At 39.5% G+C, this 20,607-nt stretch overlaps 1 protein-coding gene across 2 annotated transcripts in view; it reads right to left on the bottom strand.

The window, feature by feature from the left end:
- RNF130 (ring finger protein 130) overlaps positions 1-12,169 on the bottom strand; it is a 32,490-nt gene extending 20,321 nt beyond the window's left edge. For both annotated transcript variants that reach the window (XM_035890760.1, XM_035890767.1), the window contains exon 1: positions 12,061-12,169. In XM_035890760.1, coding sequence (XP_035746653.1) covers positions 12,061-12,073 — 13 coding nt within the window. In that variant the 5' untranslated portion in view covers positions 12,074-12,169. The remainder of the gene's footprint in view (positions 1-12,060) is intronic.
- Between the last annotated feature and the right edge of the window lie 8,438 nt (positions 12,170-20,607).

Raw genomic sequence — 20,607 nt, 5'->3', positions numbered from 1 at the left:
CCTGCCCAGACTTGCAGCACTTAATTATAGGACAAGAGCCACCCTTCCTACAATATTCTGTACATAGATGTAGCACACGCTCCTGCAACCCCAAATCCCTACAGCCCAGATGGTGCAAGATCAATCAAGAGCAAGTAATTTGTACTGCTTGATATTTTCCCTAGGCTTCACTTTTGTTCTTCATACCTAGTTCAGATAGCGAAGAAAAGCAGGGAAGGGTGCCAGGGGACAGTATTCCCCAGAGCACATGTTCTGCTAAGCTTCCCCAGTAGGTATTTATTTGCAGTGAGGAATTGCGTTAGTATCAAAATATCAAGTCAGAAGCGCTCAACGTAGCATTCTGACATGCTTTAGTTATCTGCAAAGCAAAGCTGACTAAGATCTTCCAATACGAGTCCAGTTCTGTCTGAATCAAAAGCTGAGTCTCTACCTATTCCCTGCTGCCGAGGGAATGTGACAAAGCTGACAATCTGTCACGCGTTTTATATAAAGCCCAGCACAAAGGGAACCTCTGGCATCACTGCAAAGTGATTTGCATTCCAAATGACTCAACTGGGAACAGCCAAAGTGCTACTGCTGCTTCTGACCCAGCGAGAGCCAAGGAGAACTGCAGAAAAGAAAAATAAATTGTGCCTGTTTAACATACCGAAGCTCAGTGGAAACTGGGACTTGGTTCATCCATATTTTTGTCAGGGGCATCACCCGAAATAATTTTAGCAAGAGCTCCCTGTTTGAGAACAATTGGGGGCAGGAGGAGACACTGACTCATTTATTTTAAGCACCTTGAAACCTTGCAGTTCTGAAACTTAAGCAGAAAAAATCCTAAGGTGAACACATAAAGACTAACAGCGTTTGTAAGAGCTAGAATACAGTCTTACTACACAATCTTATGAAAAGCAATATACTCCTCAGCCAAGAACACAGTGTCCAGAGAAAAGAAGCTGGAATGCTAACTAAAGCCAATGATCTGGAAAAGGGGATCAAGCACACCCTCAGTAAGTTTGGAGAAAACACCAAGGTGGGCGGGAGTGTTGATCTGCTGGAGGGTAGGGAGGCTCTGCAGAGTGATCTGGACAAGCTGGATCGATGGGCTGAGGCCAATTGTATGAGGATCAACACGGCCAAGGGCCAGGTCCTGCACTTGGGTCACAACAACCACACACAACGCTACAGGCTTGGGGAAGGCAGCTGGAAAGCTGCCAGAAAAGGACCTGGGGGTGTTGGTTGACGGCCAGCTGAATATGAGCCAGCAGGGTGCCCAGGTGGCCAAGAGGGCCAACAGCATCCTGGCTTGTATCAGGAGCGGTGTGGCCAGCAGGAGTGGGCCAGTGATCATCCCCCTGTCCTGGGCACTGGGGGGGCCGCCCCTCGAATGCTGGGGTCAGGGTTGGGCCCCTCCCTCCCCGAATTTTTTTTTCTACAACTGCCTGACAGGAGGGGGGAGGGAGGGCAGGGGCGGTCTCTTCTCCCAAGTAACAGGACAAGGGGAAACAGCCTCAATTTGCGCTGGGGAGGTTTCAATTGGATATTAGGAAAAATTTCTTCATGGAAAGGGTTGTCAAACATTGGAACAGGCTGCTCAGGGAAGTGGCTGAAGTCCCCATCCCTGGAAGTATTTAAAAGATGGGTAGACGAAGTGCTTAGGGACATGGGTTAGTGGCGGACTTGGCAATGCTAGGTTAACAGTTGGACTTGATGATCTTAAAGGTCTTTTCCAACCCAAACGATTCCATGAGCTGCACACTCAACTGTAGACAACAAGCAGGACAGAGGGTAGGCGTAAGATAAATATTGACGCCTGTAAATATAAATAATGTAATTACTATCATCCAAGCCTAGACAACTCTTTCTAGCTTGCAATTTTACCATGTTGTTTAGTTACCATGCATGTTTAGTTAGGATAGTTACACAACTCACTGTATGAAAAGGGATGAAGCTGCAATTAATCATTAAATGAGTGTAATATTACATTGGGAGACAAGAAGAGAGAAGTACTTAAAAGTTGAGAAGAGACTAAAAACAAGGAAGTGGGAAAACCAGCAACATCCAGAAGTTTCCTGAAGAACTCCTTAGGAAACTGCTTTGCTCTCTCACCAATTTATCCGTACCTCCTAGCAATTCTAGAAGACCACATTTAGAAAGTCAACAGAAAGTTATCTCAAAGAAAAACGACGAGTCTCATCACAAGCAAATAATTGCTTCCTTTTGTGTTTATTTTGCTGATTCTTGCCTACCAAACATTTGTCTGAAGCTCAAAATATGGCAACTATGAGCAGGATACCAAGCTAAAGACAGGCACAGTTCAAAGAGCAGACTTCGGACACCTTCCATCCATCTCTCATCCCTTGGATGATGGAGGGAATGGCAGCATGACAAAATGCAACTGCCAAACAACTGATTCTTTTTTTTTTTTTTCCCTCTGGGCTTGTGAACAGCCCAAGCAGCTGTTTGGTCACTACCTGGGGAGAAGGACAGGTGAGATAATTCCTCCTGGGCCTCTGAGCAACCTGGCAGCGAACTGCTGCTGCAGTGCTTCAACCACCTTCTCACAGATGGGGAAGGCAAAACCTGAGATCCCATCTAAAGCATGGTAAATGTTGGGCCACCTGTAAGAGGCACTGAATTATTCTGATTTGATGTAGCAAGGTTTGCAGAGAACTGCAAATTAAGTCAGATACTCATAACAAAGGTTAGCACTTTCTAATGGCTGATATTTTCAGCTAAAGCCCTTCTAATTTCCTATGTCTTTGATAGTGCCTGCTGATGCTGCAGACACAGCATGAAGCGGATAGACTGTATTCATCTCACGCTTGCGAAAGAATATAATTCTCTCTTTAAATAGCAGACAATATTTAACTGTAACTAAATCCTTTCATGACTTCATTCTGAAAAACCTAAACTTAACACGCATTTATCTGAGTAATTCTGCTGGTGGAAATTTCAGAGTACTTCTTTAAAAAAAGCAAACAAAATCCCCACCTTCCTAATTAAGGTTAAAAATGGTGCAGACAGTCACTTGTAGGCTGGATTCAGGGCACAATTCAGACACTGAAATGCCACTGCCTATTTGACTGCAACAATCAGAACATCATAATGATAATGTAATTGGAAACAAAACTGCCCATCTTCACAAACCAGACTTCCCTATTCTTCTATTAAAATCCTGTAACTAAGCGTTTCCGAACATGGTATATGAGAAATAAAAATACAGCCACACACACTATTTGATACCCAGGAACTGGATCAGTCCTATTTCTGTGAGTGACAGATTTCTTGGAATAACATGAAGTAACAGTGAAACCACTCCAACAGAATTTGGGAGCCCACAAAACATCAACAAAGAAAAGAGGAAAGCACAAATGGAGTGCTATGGTTATGTATGAAGTATTGAGAGAAGTATGGCGAGTTCTGTGAAAACACAAGAAGACATCTGAGCTGCAAGGCAGCAGAGGCCGAAGCAAGAATTACCCCCACAAGGTAAGGGATTTAGCCACAGAGGATGTGATCCATGGAACCCACAAGGTGAGGGAAAGGAAAGGAAAAAGGCAGCTGAACTGTATGCAAAGCTGCACTGCTAGAAAAAGGTGGGCTTGGGGAATACAGCTTTTAAATATAAACTCCATAGTACTTAACAGTGGGGGAAGCACACAAATTATTCAGATACCTTAAAATTTTAGTCTGATACAAAACAGAGAAATTTGTCGTGAAGAATAAGTCTTACATTCTAAAACAGGCTTTTGGAAAAGCAGACACCAAGAGGAAGAACCTTGGCGTAACTTCAGAGTAATTAAAACTAGGTCTGCACATATTTTTATTTTGATCTAATCAGAAAGTAAACAAGAGCACATCCAAGCTGTCAACACATGGGTGCAATCTCAAGAGTAAAGTATGTTGTTTGAGATGTCCCAAATCAAGTGCTTCTGAAAACAGAAAAAACCTGTAATATTTGTCAGTTATTTAGTTCTAAGCAAGGCAAGGATTTAATGACAAGAATATATGCAAGTTTGAAAATGAGATTGGATAGCATTTTAAAACATTTTTCTTCCTGTTGCCTTTATAACATTGAAAATGTTTAATTCTTGTCTGTATCTAGACATTTACTTTAGGATGCCTATTTTAGGTAGCATCAGACTCTAGAACAGATGTTATAATACCACCGTGAGAAAATTGCAAAGGACAGCAGTACATGAAACTGTTACCTACAACTTAGGCTTTCACAGGATGCATCAGTTAAACGCAACCAGTGGAACAATTAGCTACACCAAAGCATTGAGCAGATATCACGAGTCTCTTGGCTACACAAACCTACGCAAAACAACCCACGGAAGGAAAAAAAAAAATCTCTTCTGAGGCTAAAACTTGAATCCTGTCTACTTAAGACGACAAGGTAGTAGATATTCAGGTTCAGTGAGGACCAAGCTTCTATGAATTGCAACTAAAATACAGTCAAGTTATGTCTGAAGAACACTCAAAACTCTTGCTTGATTGCTGCAAAAAGAGCTTCAACAGATTTCCCTCTGCCAGGCTAAGAAAGGGCACTGCACTATACCCTCTAAGTATGCCTACATAGACTTTAGTATTGTGAAGTGTACCACGCATTGCTGTACTGCTAATAGACATCTGATGGACATGCACGAAGTTCTGCTCCTTTAAGACAAACAGGCGTATGATTGAGGCATATCATTAGCAAACCAGAAGCAGCAAGAGTAGCTTACCAAAGATGGGTGTGACACAATTAACTTCAAAACAAACACTAAAGCCTAATCAGATTCTTGTAGCATTACCCTGTAGCACATTGTCCACTGCCTGCTCTCCTTCATTAAACAAGAAATGATGCTTCAGTATAATGTTCCTACAGTATTTTACATCAGCTTTATTTTATACTGTGATCAAGAGTTCCTAAAAGGAGAGATAAATAGCAAAATGAGTTGAGGAAACTGTTGAGCCATATTTAGATTAGAACTGCTTACACATTATTTCGTAATACAATTGCTCTATTCTGACACTCATGGAAATCTTTCTTAAGGAGAAATTTGCATAAGATCAAAACAGGTAGTCACAGCTAAATCCTCCTGCTTCATTCACAAGTCCAAGCCGCCCCGATGCACGTGAGATGGGGGAGCTATGCCCCTGCATTTCCTCAAGCTCGACAAGGTCCAGCCATCTGTGCTACACCCAGCGTACCCCACTCCAGAAACCTGACGCTTACGGTCTCTCAAAGATACAATACAGCATTAGTGTGTAGAAGAGACATTAGACTTTAGCTTCAGTGCAGATCATTTCCTTTCCATCAACCTCACCCAGAGAGCTCCTTTTTATCTTCTATCGTAAGCCCTATGACACTAAGCACTGTTAGAAGAATTAAGATCCTTTTATTAAGCTACAAGATGCACGCACCTCTTCTCTAAGCCTCCCACAAGTTCCTGAATCTCTACCCCATCTTGATTTTTGAAAGCAAAATATGCTACTTCAATGCTTCTGGTGGGCAGTGGAAGGACAGATTCATGGCTGGACTGAGAAGGGGGAAACCAGAAGGGACAATTTATACATCTCTGGAACCTGAGCTGTAGCAGAGTTCACTTAAAATGGTAAGGACACTGCGTTCAGTGGTTTGTTTGGGTTTTTCCCCCCCCCTCACTTTTGACTGCCTTGACAATTCTACTTATATTGCATATTCCCTTTCTGTAGAAGGACTTTTATCTTCTGGAAATTATATTTATGTATTTTTTTTCAGGTTCTTTACACTAGGGAAAACCAAGCCCAGATAAGGGAAATGCAGACAGGCGTTGCAATGATTTTACAGACATTTCACAGAACATTTTTCTATTTTAGCAATGCTTATTTGCATCTACTCGCCTTACAATTTTTTTCAAAAGGAAACGGACATTCCACTTAAATAATGCCGGAAGAATAAAAAAACCCCTTGGTACAAAGGAATTTATCATTTTATCATCCCCTTTCCACAATCTGTGCACAGTTACAAGGCATTTAACTATGTATTACGGTGAGTAAACTGCAATCCTATTTAATGAATACTTTTATTGTTATGTTATTAGTATGCTAACAAAGTAGACCAAATTTTATATTAAAACTTTGAAGGAATGCAAATTCATAAAAAGCAGAATGGTCACTAAGTTTTGGCTAGGGAAATGGTGTAATCCTAACACGACACACTACTGAAAATAGGTTCCTCATGTCACAATTTCACATATTTCTGAAATACATAAGTCTTCCTATCTTCAAAAGATATTTCTGCTTATTTGAAAACAACCTTTCTTCATGTATACTTCTGAACCGTGTCCAAACCCTGTTACCTTAGATCTGGATTTAACACCCAATCACTGATAAGTGTCACATTCTTGATTAATCAGTAATATTAATGTAATGAAATGTGACCTTATTGGTCCATTCATCAATTTAAGACACACTCGGATTTTGACAACTAAAAGTCTCTGCAATCTTTTATTCTGTAATGTGGCCGGGTGCTAGTAGGTGGCTCCCATTTTGCTATTTCTGGATAGAAGCTTGTATTCCCACTGATAGAAGTTGGAGCTAAAAAACCCCAGGCATTTGTCATAAGTGTAGGCTGTGATGCTCATATATTTTCTTCTATCTACAGACAACTTCCATACAGATTCATCAACCTGAACAGTCATTCCAAACAAATTCAGCAAAATCCCAAAGAGAAAAAGCAAGAGAACCTTACCCAAGGATACTACAAAATATTTTTAGAGCTTCATAAATAGCATATTCATAGATTAATACAATAAATTTGATTCCACCAAATCCATAGATTTTGGGAGTAACTCTGCTGCTGGAGCTCAGACTTTGGATAAAAAAAGAATGCAATTACTTACAGTCACTAACAGTCCCATGGGCCTTTTCACAGTCACAGAACTAATTACCCTTTCAGCTGGCTAAGGCAAAATGAACCTAACTGCTCTTATTTCAGTTGTGGACAAGGCACGCACAATGCAGAAACACTGGTAAGAAGCTCTGCAAAGGCACTGAGTCTATGTTAGCTTCGGAAAGGGGTTTCCCTGGCTTGTCTTGAAGAGACAAGCGCTTCCTTATGGTCCAGAATCTGTGCTTCAAACACATTCCTCTCCACATCTTGTCAGCCACCTCCATCTACCATATGACAGATTTTCCTGATGGCTACACCTCCAAGAAATGCAGTGGGAAACAGGTTTAACTATAATGCTGTTGACACTTGTTCCCCACATTTTCAATTAGCAAATATAAACAATGAACAATATAAAATGGTCAAAGATATGTAAACTATGGTTACACTATTGATTGTTTTGTCTGTTTAAAGTTTCAACTTTAATGACTCATCTTGCCATCCTTTTCACTAATATTCCAGGGTAAATTAATAATAATAAGTTATAATAACAATAATGTGATATACAATAAAATCAGTTTTGAACTGTGGTCTGACAGCTGTGGAGCTGTCCCAGTAATCCAGGGAAAGTCTTGCAGTGGATTTGTATAGAGCCAAAATATTCGTCAGCACACATTTGTGCAAGATAATTTGCAACGCACCCTGCCATAGCTTTCACACATCCGTTCAGCTCATAGTTACATAAAGAGACATTTGTGAGAAGGCAAGCAGCAGAGGAAGAGATGTGTTGCACGCAGTGAGAGTGCCACAGCAGAGGAGAGTGGCATTTTGACTGCTGGATCTCCGCAGTCTACTCTACCCACTCCGAATTAGGGTAAGAACAGGGAATAGCCATTAGATGGCAACAACTTCAAATTCCTTCCTGTCTCTCCTGTCTCTGACCCAGTGAACTAAAATAATCCGCATAAAATACACTCGGTTTTATCACAGTTCAAAGCCAGTACAGACCTTGCTTCCTGTGCTAGCGTGCTTTTATTTTAAGCAAAAATAGGGCCACCAGAAATCCTCCCCTTGCAAGGAAACTGGTTCTGGGAGCTTGGTGTTGGGCAGCTCTCCCACAGCACTACAGCAGGGGAGCGTTGTCATCTGTGCACATCGCTGAACAGAAACACCTTCTTGAAGACAACAAATGCATTGTTTCTTTAGAAGTGCAATGAAGATTGATCCTGAGGTCTGCAGTTTGTTCTAAAGACTTTAAGAGATTTACCTGCACCAGGTAAATCTCTTAAAGCAAGGTCTGCATCAGGTAAATCCTCTGAAAAAATTATTGTATTAGGATTTATTTAAATACTTCAGGAAATGTCTTGAGCACTGATGAACAGCAGCTATTGGAATGCAGCAACTTCATTTTGACATTCTCTTCTATATTTGTTTATATTTTACTGTTTATATTTGTTCCATAAATTCCAAGTATGAAATTTTAACTTTAGAGGCTGCTTTGGCTTATATTATTTTCTATAAATCCAAGTAAAAATCTAGATTTTAATAGAGAAGTTCAATATAAAAGTTAACTATTTCACTTGACAGGACTGCCTGCACCACACACAAACAAAAAAAAGAATTAAAATGCTATCTTACCTGCATTTCCTTCCTATTCCCATAATTGATTATAAAGGAGACAACTACTACATATTTTCTCTACCACATAGGTTCTTTTTTACATTAAACGATATTTGTTCTGCTTTAACAGAAGTAGCAAGCAAAACCACCCATAAAACTGCCTTCCTGCCAAGTGATATCATAGTTTAACACACCCTATGCTGGGAAAGACGACCTTCACTTAGGTCGATAAAGGACATCTACAAGAATGCATAAAGTAAGTTTTACATGCACACAGTAATACATACAAGGATATACACAGAGAAAAGAAAATAAAAGTTGCAAATAACAGAAATATATATGTCTATTTTAAAAAAGTTCACCGTCTCCTTAAGGTCAATACCTACTTTAAAACCCAACTTGAAGTTGAAGGGGCAGAGACTTAGTGGACTATCACAGTAGAAAATGCAAATTCTGATATTAGCAATAGAAACTGTCTATTTGACATGATGACGATAGACGGATTTAAGAGTGACAGGTGTTGTCTAGCTCCCAGAAGGAATTTATATTTTGCTAATATGTTGAGTACGAGCAAATTTCCCCAAGATTAAAATTTTCAAATGTGTGCCCAAGCATAAAATAACTTGGATAAAATATTAATCCCATAGGTGAGAACTGCTTACTGAACTCTTTTCATAGGGAATCACCTCTCTGCAGGTGGGCAACACACATAAATCTATATAATATTTTACTTATTTTTAGCACAGACCTTGTTTAAGCTGGTGATTGGAATTCTTGCAAATATCAAAGTAGGAAAGCATGCAGTTCACAGAGTGTACATTATCAGCGGTTGCCACCTTCCTCTCTGCTTCACCAGGAAGACAGAATATTCCTACAGTTCGGTACGCAGCAGCATAAAAATTATGTTACAGTGATATAAAGTGACACAAGGTCTATTTTCACCTCTCTATGGAAAGAAAACAGAGCCATGAACCCAGTCATCATAATACAGTTGCAAAATTGTCTTGTGAAGAATGCATTTTTAAAAGAATAGAGGACTGCTGCACAGCCCTAGACATCATATGGAAATAAGACCAAGTTGGTGGCTCACCTTCATTTTCACTTTATATCAAGTCTATATAACACATACTTAATGGAATCAGCAGCAGAACAGCTATCAAATACACAGGGTCAACTCCTCCTGACCTTTAGGGATAGAAAATACTAAAGAGAAGAGATGTAGCACACCAAAATATCTAATTAACAGATTAGTTAAGCAGTCATATGGTTGAAAAGGCAGAAAAAAGACCAGAGTGTGCCTTGGCTGTGTGAAAGACTGCTTTAGACACATTTGTTTGAATTGGCTCACCACGTTAGTACAGGTTCATGAATCTATATCCCACTTGGGATAATTCTCACTGAGGGGAACACTGGATCCCAAACCCTCTCTGTGCTGCAGCTAATGCCAAAGGACCAGTCTACATCTCAGTTACGCACCCTTGCAGTTCTTACATCAAGCAAACAGGAAGTTATTTATAGGAAGCTCTGCAAAGGCAGATTGCTAAGGAGATCCCTTACATGACCATAATGCAATCAAAACAAAAGCTGTGGAGCGACTTTCCTCTCCCTTATGGTGTGGTGCTAAGGTGGTACTTCAGTTCTAGAGAATTACTTTTAGCCTGTTGCATAGTTTGAATGCTTCAAGTCCAATATTAATTTTGAGATAGTGCCTACAGCCCAAATCAGTGACAGAGATTCCAGTATACCAGGGACTGAGTACATGCAGCTAAAAACGGGTATCTCAAATACTCAGAGATAAAATATGCATCATCTCCAGTAATTACATTTTTTTAAAGCTTGCCATGAGTAAGAGTAAATATTTGGAAGTCAACAGGCTGAAGACAGTATTAGCTTTTTTCCAAATATCAACTACCCAAACAGTTTCCTGGCTAGTTTACAAGACGCTGTTTTACCCTCAGCAGCTCTCAAATTTTATAACTCAAGACATTATTTCAACCTACCAGAACCACTGGACCTATTGATATAGTTTCAAAGGCAACGCGCTGGTCTTCAGAGATGCAACACTAAGTGAACTAGGATTTCCTAACAAAAAAAAAAAAAAAAAAGACAGGCACCATCCCTTTGCTATGAAAGCACCTGCCAAGTGTAACATCATTATGAGAAAGAAGGTATTAAAGTTATAATGAAACCCATTATATGATGTAGCATGTAATAGAGCAAACAATACTAGAGCTGTAGTTATGGGTAGTCTCTTTTTCTCTGCCACGGTAAGGTATTCCAGGCCACAGGAGGAGTCACAAATCATTGCTAAACAGAGACTGCAGATTTTCAATCTTACAGGTATTTCAAAGAGAGACAAGAGCTGAAGGTTTAGGAGTGGAAAAAAAAAAAAAAAACCACAAAAGGAAGGCGGTAAAAAAAGGTTTCACTAGAATATGGGACTTTCTGCCTGCAGATTACTTGCAAAAATGCCTAAGGTACCCAAGGTAAAAATGGATTGTCAACAGGCTTTGAATTGCTATGCAGAGGTCAAAATCTCCCTGGAAAACTCCTGTGGTTTATAGAATTGGGAAGGCCAAACCCCACTAAACCAAAAGAAGCCACAAGACATTTCCCTTGTGCAAAAAGAAAGAAAGAAGCAACCATAGCACTTGAGCAAAAGAATTCAATTCTAATTGTGTGACAATATGCAGAGCAGTAATTAGGAAGTTCCAGTTTCTAAGCAACCCCCTATGCTTAAAGAAAAAGGACCAAAAATATTTGGGGTGTGTGGGGGAAATCAGCCAGCAGTACAGCCATCAAATACAGAAATATGCCTTTTCTGATTAAGCTAAATAACCCCAAATTGAGAAAACCTTCTGGGAAAATGAAAAATGCAGTTATCAGAATTGTGAAAATAATTTTTAACCAAGATAAATTTTTATGTATGAGGCTCCCACCAGTTAAAGTAACTCACTAGTTAATGGAAAAATTTTTTAGATAACCCTGAAAAAGTAGAAATCCAGAATTTCATCATTACTCTAGATCAGCGATAGTCTAATTCTAGACAACTTACAGAGGCAACTGCTCCCTGAATCACTAAATTTTGCCGATTCCTGTAAAGCAGTTGAAGACACACAGCAGAAAGAGAACCCTCTGTAAACTCATTAAAAAGAGCATGCAAGCTCAGATCCTGATGTAACTGTTAACATTGGAAAGTCCCCACCATAACAGCCAGCTGAAGACATGCTACTATAAAAATTCTTCAAGTACAGATGCTTTGTAAAATTCTAGACCTTCCATTACATATTAGCTTTTCTTCTGCAGCAAGGTTTGAAATAGATTACTCCTAAGATCTTTTACTCGCTCCAAAACTCCCATATCCCCACTGCAGAGGAAAGTGTTCCTCATTGGATAAAATGTATGCTAAAGGAAAAATAACTTCAGAATTACTGGCTTATTTCGCTATATTGCATACATGTAAACATCATTAGAGAACAGGCTATTTCACATAGCATCATCTGTGCATTGCCAAGGGCTCTTTAGCAATAGTTTATATGGCAAAAGAGTACTCGGGCAAAAAATAATTATAGCGAAAGAGATTCCATTTTATTTACCTTGATGAGTCATCGTGACAGGTTCTTCACTGGATATATTGTTGTAGATGACCACAGCTGTGGCATTATGTGAAGCTGCTCGCAGTATTTTCTCCCTAAATGTACAGTTTCCTCGCTGCAGTAAAGCAATCCACTGCTTGGTGTTTGGTGGAACTTGGAAACGTGTTCGAGGGTCACAGCCCAGACGATCTGCAACTGAAATGGGAAATACATTTACACAGATGGCAGTTTGTTCAAACAGGCAAAAAAAGAAAAAAAACTATCTCGAAGTTTTGCTGAATTACTTAACCATTATGCACTAGGAAACCGCTATCCTCTCGTTAATAAAGCCTAAAGCTAACTGCATTCTTATGAAAAGTCTTAAAAAAAAACCCGTCTCGCACACTGAAAGCTGTGACTATATGCCTGAGAATTAGGCTCACTAAGACAAGCTATTTTTAACTCTAGTGCAGCTAGAACAATGAATTTACATTTGAATCAATACCTGCCTAGAGGCTGAAAAACATTAGAACATGGTTCATATACTATAGGCATTTACAAAACAGCTGTTTATCAGTCATTCTGGGGAGTGTAACTTTTTTTTCTTTCTAACACAGTCATAAATATCACTGCAGTGGAAGTATAACTAAACAAAGGCAGTTGTGAAAACAGTATTTCAGAGTTATCTGCCATGTGCAGGCTACTGTAGAAAATGATGATATTAAAAGCTGATCTTGTAATATCCCAGCAGTCAACACCAGCTTTTTACATACACACATTTTGTCTACAAGGAAGTCCGTTCAAATTCAGAGAGAAACAAACAGGTTTGCAAACACAACGCACTCAAGTTGTCAGCTAAACAGGTATTGATGGCATAAAGGGAGAGTAACAGAAGTGGCAAATGCCAGATGTCTGAATTCAATAGTACGCCAAGCTCTTCTTTTGTCCTTTCTGATGCTGTAATGTATCCCGGAACAAGCCAAACCCACACAGAGCTATGTACAAAAGGCACAAATGCAATGCAGAAGGTAACTCCACAGTACAGCAGCTGAAACTGGTAGAAGACATTTCTGTTTACACAACTGGAAACACGCAGTTTAGTCTGATACACTGGTCATATCATTAAAGGATTTTACAAATTTAGAGCCAACAGTAACTTATAATACAAATATATTTACCCTTTCAAGCGCCAAGAGTATAAGAATCTTTGGCTACTAAAAATGGTTGGGATAAACAGTGACTTTTTCAAGACATAAACAAAATTTTTATTTGCATAATAGCTCTGAAAACATTACAGATCCTAAGAGCAATTTGAATGAAGTGTCCCATACAACTTTCCTTTTAAAGAAGTGAGTTCTTCAGCACAGACTGTGGATTTCAGCACAAGGTCTACCACAAAAAAAAAAAAAAAAAAAAAAAAAAAAATCCAGTTTAATGTATCAGCCTGAAACAAAAGGGAAGATCTTCCTAAGCATTCTCAGCTTAACATGGCTCAGGTTAAAAACCTGTAACAAAGGAGATTCAAATAGCTAAAGGATCTTTTCTGAAACAAGAAAGAAAATTTTTTGCTTGCCTGAAGGAAACTAGTGCAGATGAATCGAAGTTGTGGCAGCCGTGCAGGAAGTCGCTGCACCTCTTAATTTGGACAAGAAGTACCTCTCCCTGTTCCCCTGGCAGGAGGCTGGGCAGCCAGATCTAAGCACATCCTTCTCACGATTCTTTCCCAAGGCTGTATTAGACATTTCAGAAATGGAGGGCTACTTGTTGTATTTTTGTATTTCTGCTTTTGCTTTATACAGAGATCAGGGAAAATCTGAAATATAGATGCCTGAGGCAGAATTTTATAGAGTATTTTCTTCCATTGCACTGATGTTATTGCTTGAATCCCTTTGGAAATTGCTAGCTAGCATTGATCCACACTCATCCTTCAGGAGCACTGGTGACAGCCATCATGAACAGCAACGGTCATAGGAGCACACTTGCACACCGACTGCGCTTTTGTAGCTTCTTTTCGTAGTCTTAAATTTAAGAGAAGAGTACATTTTTTTAAAGGAATCGTAGTCCTGTTTGAAAGTGTGCTAGAACCATAGCACAGCACATGTGCAACCAACCTCAATGTCCTCTGTTAAGATAAAAGCAGTTTACTGTTTAATGCACACTTCCCTCCTTGTTCAGAACATTTCTACTTAAAAAAGCAGGAGGGGGAAAGCACCAGTAAACTGTGACAGGCAGTTTCTCAAGCCTTGATAGCTGAAAGTCCCATCTTTCTCCCGTGAAATCAGATTCAAGAATCTCAGGTGTGATACATCCTTCGGAAAATACCATTCAACAAATGGCCACAATTCCACAGAATCTCCTCAAACTGCCAAAATTAAGTCTGAAAGTAGACGCTATGGCCAACATAAATTTACTTCAAATACATGGGATGAAGAGCAGTAACCTCTGGATTATATAGTTTGCTTCAGTACAATCGTGCTCAAAACTAAAATACCAAGTAAAAATAAAAATGGCCACAAAAATAGGGTAATGGGCTATTAGAATGAAAAAATCATAAAGGCGATAAAAGGCAAAGGGCGCCTTGAAAAGGGAGGCGGCATTCTGAAAATTCTGTTCTGTAGTTCAGTTTTATAAAAATTTATGCACGCTCCTTTAAATTTGTACAGCTTTAAATTTTTTAGCTTAAAAACCTGACAGGGGAAGTAGTAAGAGATAACAGAAACCTCATCTGTGGGAAAAATAGTACACAATTTTCTACCACGGTAGAGATCAAAGTCTCTTTCAGCTGTGGACAGAGCTATGAAACATTACTGATAGAGCAACAGGATTAGGAAACAAGATATTAGGAGATAAAAGCTTTCCAGATATAGACCAACAAACACCACTCAAATGCATACAGCATGTTATTCCTGACAAGGTGGATTCGGTATGTCCCAATGAAAAATTAACAGCTGACAATATTATTTTAGCAGTATTTAAGTGATACAAAAACATTAAGGAAAAATCCGGTTGTTTTAGATAAACCTGAACTGAATAACTGCAAAGTCACTTGGGATTTCATAAAAAGTCACAACCCACTTTTCTTTACATTAGTATCCTATTTACAAATGTTAAGTAATCTTTTCACTTTTAACTAAATAAAATTCAGGAACACGAGTGGAAAGTCTGAGCTTTTCTGCTCATCTTTTCAATAGACTTAATACACTCAGAAAAGAGTGAAAGCTTTATAATCATGGTCACCCTTCTAGCAGAGCAAGCTGTCTAAAATAAAGCATCTGCTATACACCTAATGTGCCAGGCGCATCAGTTGGCATTGTAAAGGACACAGATAAACGAACGGTGTCAGCAAGAATCATCATCGACAGCTCTCCATTATCATGCCATCTATGCTCTGTTGTCCAAAGTCCAACTAGGATCTAAAAGACTAGGGCTTGCAAGCATTACCTGGATGATGTCCATGCCAGAATGAAAAGCAACTTCACATTAAATTAAAGTAATTCTAAAACAAATCACTTGCACATAAAAAGATAACATCAGAAGTCACTCAAGTAATTTCATAATTCCAGAAGATATAAGCATACAGAAAGCCATCTGTTTCCTTATAGGTGTGCTACTCTTCTGGCTTATTTGAAATGCAAGTTGTTTACTCTGCCGTTCCTTTCTCTATGTCTACCTATGTACCATGAATGCATTGGCAAAAAACCAATTTTCTGTTAGAAGTGGCAGCCTGCTGGGTTAAAGAGCTGTGTACAATGTTGTTGTAAATATCCCCCTTTCTACTGTAAGCCCCAATGCCACAGAAGAGCCTCTTTACAGAAGGATCAGCTGCGATTTAAGTATCCACAGTTAGGCTGCACATTTGTTTTCAGCTTCAGGAGAGTTTCAGTTTCCTCTTGCAGAACACACAGGACTGCAACTTGCATGCAGCTGTTTCTCCTTAGGCATTTTTTTTAAATTCAAGAGCCATTCCTACTGAAAGACTAATGTTTGTGACAAGACTTTAGGGATTCATGTGAAAGAAACAGTTAATAATGCAATAGATCCAACCAGGTTTCTTCAACTACTGAAGAAGTACTGGCAAGCTTACATTAGAACAACAACAGTACTCCCCATCTTCTCCAATTGCTTGACCAGGTCCTATAGCCTTCCCCTGTAAGAGGGATAGCCATTTTGTGGGAGCAAAAATGAAATTGTCAGCTGTCAGAGGCCTTGTCAGAAGTAAGCATGCACCTGCCTGAATGCAGACTGTCTCCTTCTACTTCTGAACTGCGACTGGTTTTGCTTTCTCTCATGTACCAGGTGCCTGTGTTGCTCTTGCATTGCTTCGAACATAGCTGTCATGTCCCACTTGAGCCAAGGTTGCTGCACTGTTATCAGACTTTGTCCCCTTTTCACAGAAAAAGGCCGATGCCATGATCCCACATCCTGGGCATTAACTATTTTCTTCCATGCTTGGTTTTGTGTTTGGGTTTTTTTTTTTTAAAAGGTCAGCTATCTTGATATTGCTTGCAGCTTGGCCAATACTCTACTTTCTGAGGCCAGCACTAGTTGCCAGAGCTGGTCTGTCTCAGCTACATATACAGAAATAATTTTAAAGTCTGACCTTCAATTGGTGATACAATAGGTGGAGATACACCACCAATATTTTGAGGGGCAGCAGATCAAGAGACTCAGTGGGAAAGAGAACAGCACAGGGAAAGATGCAGTCCCATGCAGGCTGCCCCAAAGCATTCCCTCCCTCCAGCAGGCACACCTGGCTGGCCAAACCAACCTGTGATAAAATTTCCAGAAGCAACACAGCAGCACTGATTCTTTCTTATTTCAAGGAAGGGTATTAGTTATTTGCTATCCCACTAGGGTTTAATACATGTAATATATATCTTTCCTTTCAACACATTACGACTTGTGTTATTATCAATATAGTCCTTATTCAAGCCAGTTATAATTTCCACTTTTTAAAAGTTGTGTCAATGAAGTATGCACAGTGATATTTTATTTTCAAGAGCTATTTCAGGTAATTGCTTTGACTAAAGCTGGCTTTAACACGAAAAGAAACTCTTTGAACAAGAGGTAATCTTGTTTCAGAGAAGTAGTTAAACAAAAGAAAATCACTGAAGCTTAGAAGAGTCCTGTAATAGTTCAGATTTAATCTTGTTAGCTCAGTAAGTATACTACAATTATGGCTATAAATGCCAACACACAACCTCCACTTTTGTTATCAATTCATGACTACTAATTAAGCTGGATACTGAGACCAATGGTAAAGGATGGATGCATGCACAAGATGTTTCTTCCACTACTCTATATTTAATTTCTAAGTCTGCTTGGTGTATTTTCCTAAAGCTTATTATTTTGGATTCTGGGCCAGAAAGGAACACAAAATTCTGTCTGAATGCTACCTAAAGCTCTGCAGTTACCAGGAAACTGTTTTAAGCCTTCTGCAGCTAAAACTCGTTCACGCATGTTTACGAAGTGTCAGATGCTATAAAATGCTGTAGTTACAGTACCATGCACCAGACATACCTCCATTCCTAACACTGTGCCAATATTGTTTCTTCTCCACTTCCACCTTTTTCTAACATATGTTTCTTCTCAAATTCTCAGCCTCCTTGCTCAGCCACAACCTACTACCCCTTCAGCAGAGATCTCCCCTTTCTAATGACTTCTTTCTCCAATGCAGCTTTTGCACAACCATCACCTCATCACAAGCCCTTTAGACCCCAGTCCCTTTCCACCCTCCCTCCCTGTTCCTGACCTGTTGGCTCAGTGTTTATTTTCACGTTTAGCTTTGAGTCTGCTGCTCTTTCACTTCCCATCAGTCCCGTCTCCAGGCCTCATCACCCTGCCTGCTTCCCTGCCACCCAAGCCAGCCCAAGGTGCACAAAACCTCGCCTCCCAGCAAGGTCGGACCACCTGCGAGGGGACTTTGAGAACATACAGGACTGAAGTTTCCAGTCCTCAACTGTGTATCCAAACCCAGAACGACATGCAATAAGCAAGACTCAACAGTTACAGAAAAGTCCTGTTCGGCACAGAGAACATTTTTGAGGGAATTAAGCCAAAAAGTGCTGCAGTTTCTACCAAGAATCATTAAAGTGAGTTTTCAATGGCTTCTACCTTGGTTTGTCACAGCAAGAGGAATATGCCTGACACCGAAGGTTGGCACCACAACTGGTGTCAGGCACCTAGTATCAAGGATGCTCCAAAGCAGAGGTCACTGGAGTGGCACAGGGCTGAAGATTTACACACATGTGCAGACATTGCCATGGCTACCTACTGAGAGAAGTTTGGGCTGAAGTGGTTGGTTTCACAAGGTCACAAATAACAGAGTAAGGGACTGACTGAGAAGTGCTCAGCAACCTCACCGAACAGATAATATAAATCTGAACTAAGCTATCAGGAAAGCTACATCAGGCTGTGAAGGTGCATTTCACCATTATCCTTCCGTGCAGAAGGAGAGGAGCATTTTTTGACAACCTGTAAGCATTCACATCCAGAAGCTGTTTAAAACACTCGTTGAATAAGAAATTATTTAAGTCATGACAAAAGATTAACAAGTTAGAGGAACTAGGAAAAGGAACTAGAAGTGGAAGAACGGAAGAGAGATTAATAGAGAAACTCTGCTGCTATTGTGCATTTAATGCACTCGGAAAGCTATGCGTACACGGGTGCTGTATTTACACCCAGCGGCCAACTGTGACCGACAGCAGCTTGCTGGAGCTACACCTTCACAAGTCACATTCACAAGCGGTCACGCGAATTACTGCCGTATCATTTCCAGGGGAACATTGCTTTTGAAAGCCAGTATCAATTTCATATAAGGGTCTATAAAAAGAACGGGGAAAGAGCTTTAATACACATATTAACATGACAAGGTTGAATTCTATTAAAGAAGTTCTGCTAAAGAAAGAGGAGAAGTGATTGAATATATCATTTTTCACTGAGATTTAAAGGGTGAGTAATCACATGGGACTGGCAACTTCAAAAAGCAATATATAAAATATTGGGCATATTCAAGAAAACAAGTTAACAAAAACCACCACAGAGCACAAAGTCACAGGCTGTATATTGTGAATTAGTAAATTCATTTATCTCCCTGCAGGCAATGAATAAGGCATCTTAATGCAGTATGCAAAAACGTGACATTAAGGACATTTCAGCCTCTAAAACATGGATGCCCCAGTCTATGCCATCAAGGTGCTAACAGATCACCCACGTTCATGAAAATTTCAAGGGATAGCCCATGAATGGGTGAATGCTTGACATCAAACCAGTTTCAGAGTCAAGGTATCTTCAAACATAGTTGCTAACAGTTGTAGAGTCCTTTTCTTCTTAGGATACAGGAGAACTGGGGTAGAGCATTTATTGCTCTAAAAGCAGAGGCTGGTGCGAGCTACTCGTGCTAAGAGCTATTAGGAAAAAAATACATTGCAAACAAGTTCTAATATGAACAGGCTGATCAAAAGTCATTAGAGCAATTACTTTCAGCAAGACAGCATTGGCTTTTACCAAATCTAGATATTAAAAAAAGCAGAATAATATAAACATAAGACCCTTAATCATTCAAGAACATCTTAACTAAAAGCATAAAATATTCCAATCTTTTCTACCACATGAAATATTTTTAAGCCACATGAAGTGTGCCTTGGCAAAATTAAAATAAAATTTATACTGTATAATAACCTACATAGAACAATGCAGAAGAACTTTAAAGTAAGATAGCTGCTGCAATGTTTGCTTTAGCAGTCTTCTGTTGACAAACAGAAGGATAAAACTGAATCTCCCCAACACGGGATGGCAAAGTTTTAATGACTGCAGCATGTCAAAACTGCAGAAATTGAGGTCTTCAATTTCATGATTCCTGATGTGCTTTCTCACTGAAGTTATTAATCATAAAATACCTAGCAGTAAGGTATAAAAATGCTGGTTTATTTAGCTCTTCTTTCATTATTAGCTTCCAGTGAAAATGCTGTCAGCCTCAGTCAATGTTTTAATCACACTTTAGTGAAGACCATATCAGAAGAAAGCAGAAAAAGTTACAGAAGCAGGTTAAAAAGTAAGTATCAGAAGTTTTTCTCGACAAATAATGCAGCTACTAAACAAATCAAGTGTTTTGATACCTTGCATATATTAAAAGGCAGCAGTTTTAAAGACCTTAAAAGTACTACTTGCAATAAAAGTGTTTATGTGCCTAATGCTTTCAGGACAGCCTCCCAATTTCATATGGCAGCTGGTGTGTGTGTGTAAGTGAGGAATACCAGGAAGCAGAAGGAAAGACCGAGCATATTTGATGATAGCTGACTGAGAGCATGGTGAAGGTAGGATTTCAAGTACAAATGAAAGCCATTTTACAGTAGACTTGCCCAACAATTTCTGCTTCCTCCCCTTTCCACCCAAAATATGCTATACTAATATATTCTAGTTAACACTTTGTACAGCTAATGAAACCGAGCTTCAACAAAACTGGCAAGGATTTACTGATGCACACTCTGCTTCATATGTACTAGAAGCTTACGGCAGGCTGCCTAGCAGGATGCATTTTGTTCTGAAGAAGCATCAAAGTATTTTCCT

The sequence above is a fragment of the Egretta garzetta genome, unplaced genomic scaffold (genome assembly GCF_000687185.1).
Source record: "Egretta garzetta isolate BGI_Z169 unplaced genomic scaffold, ASM68718v1 scaffold270, whole genome shotgun sequence".
NCBI classification, from domain to species: domain Eukaryota; kingdom Metazoa; phylum Chordata; class Aves; order Pelecaniformes; family Ardeidae; genus Egretta; species Egretta garzetta.
This window is presented reverse-complemented; position numbering and strand designations above follow the sequence as displayed.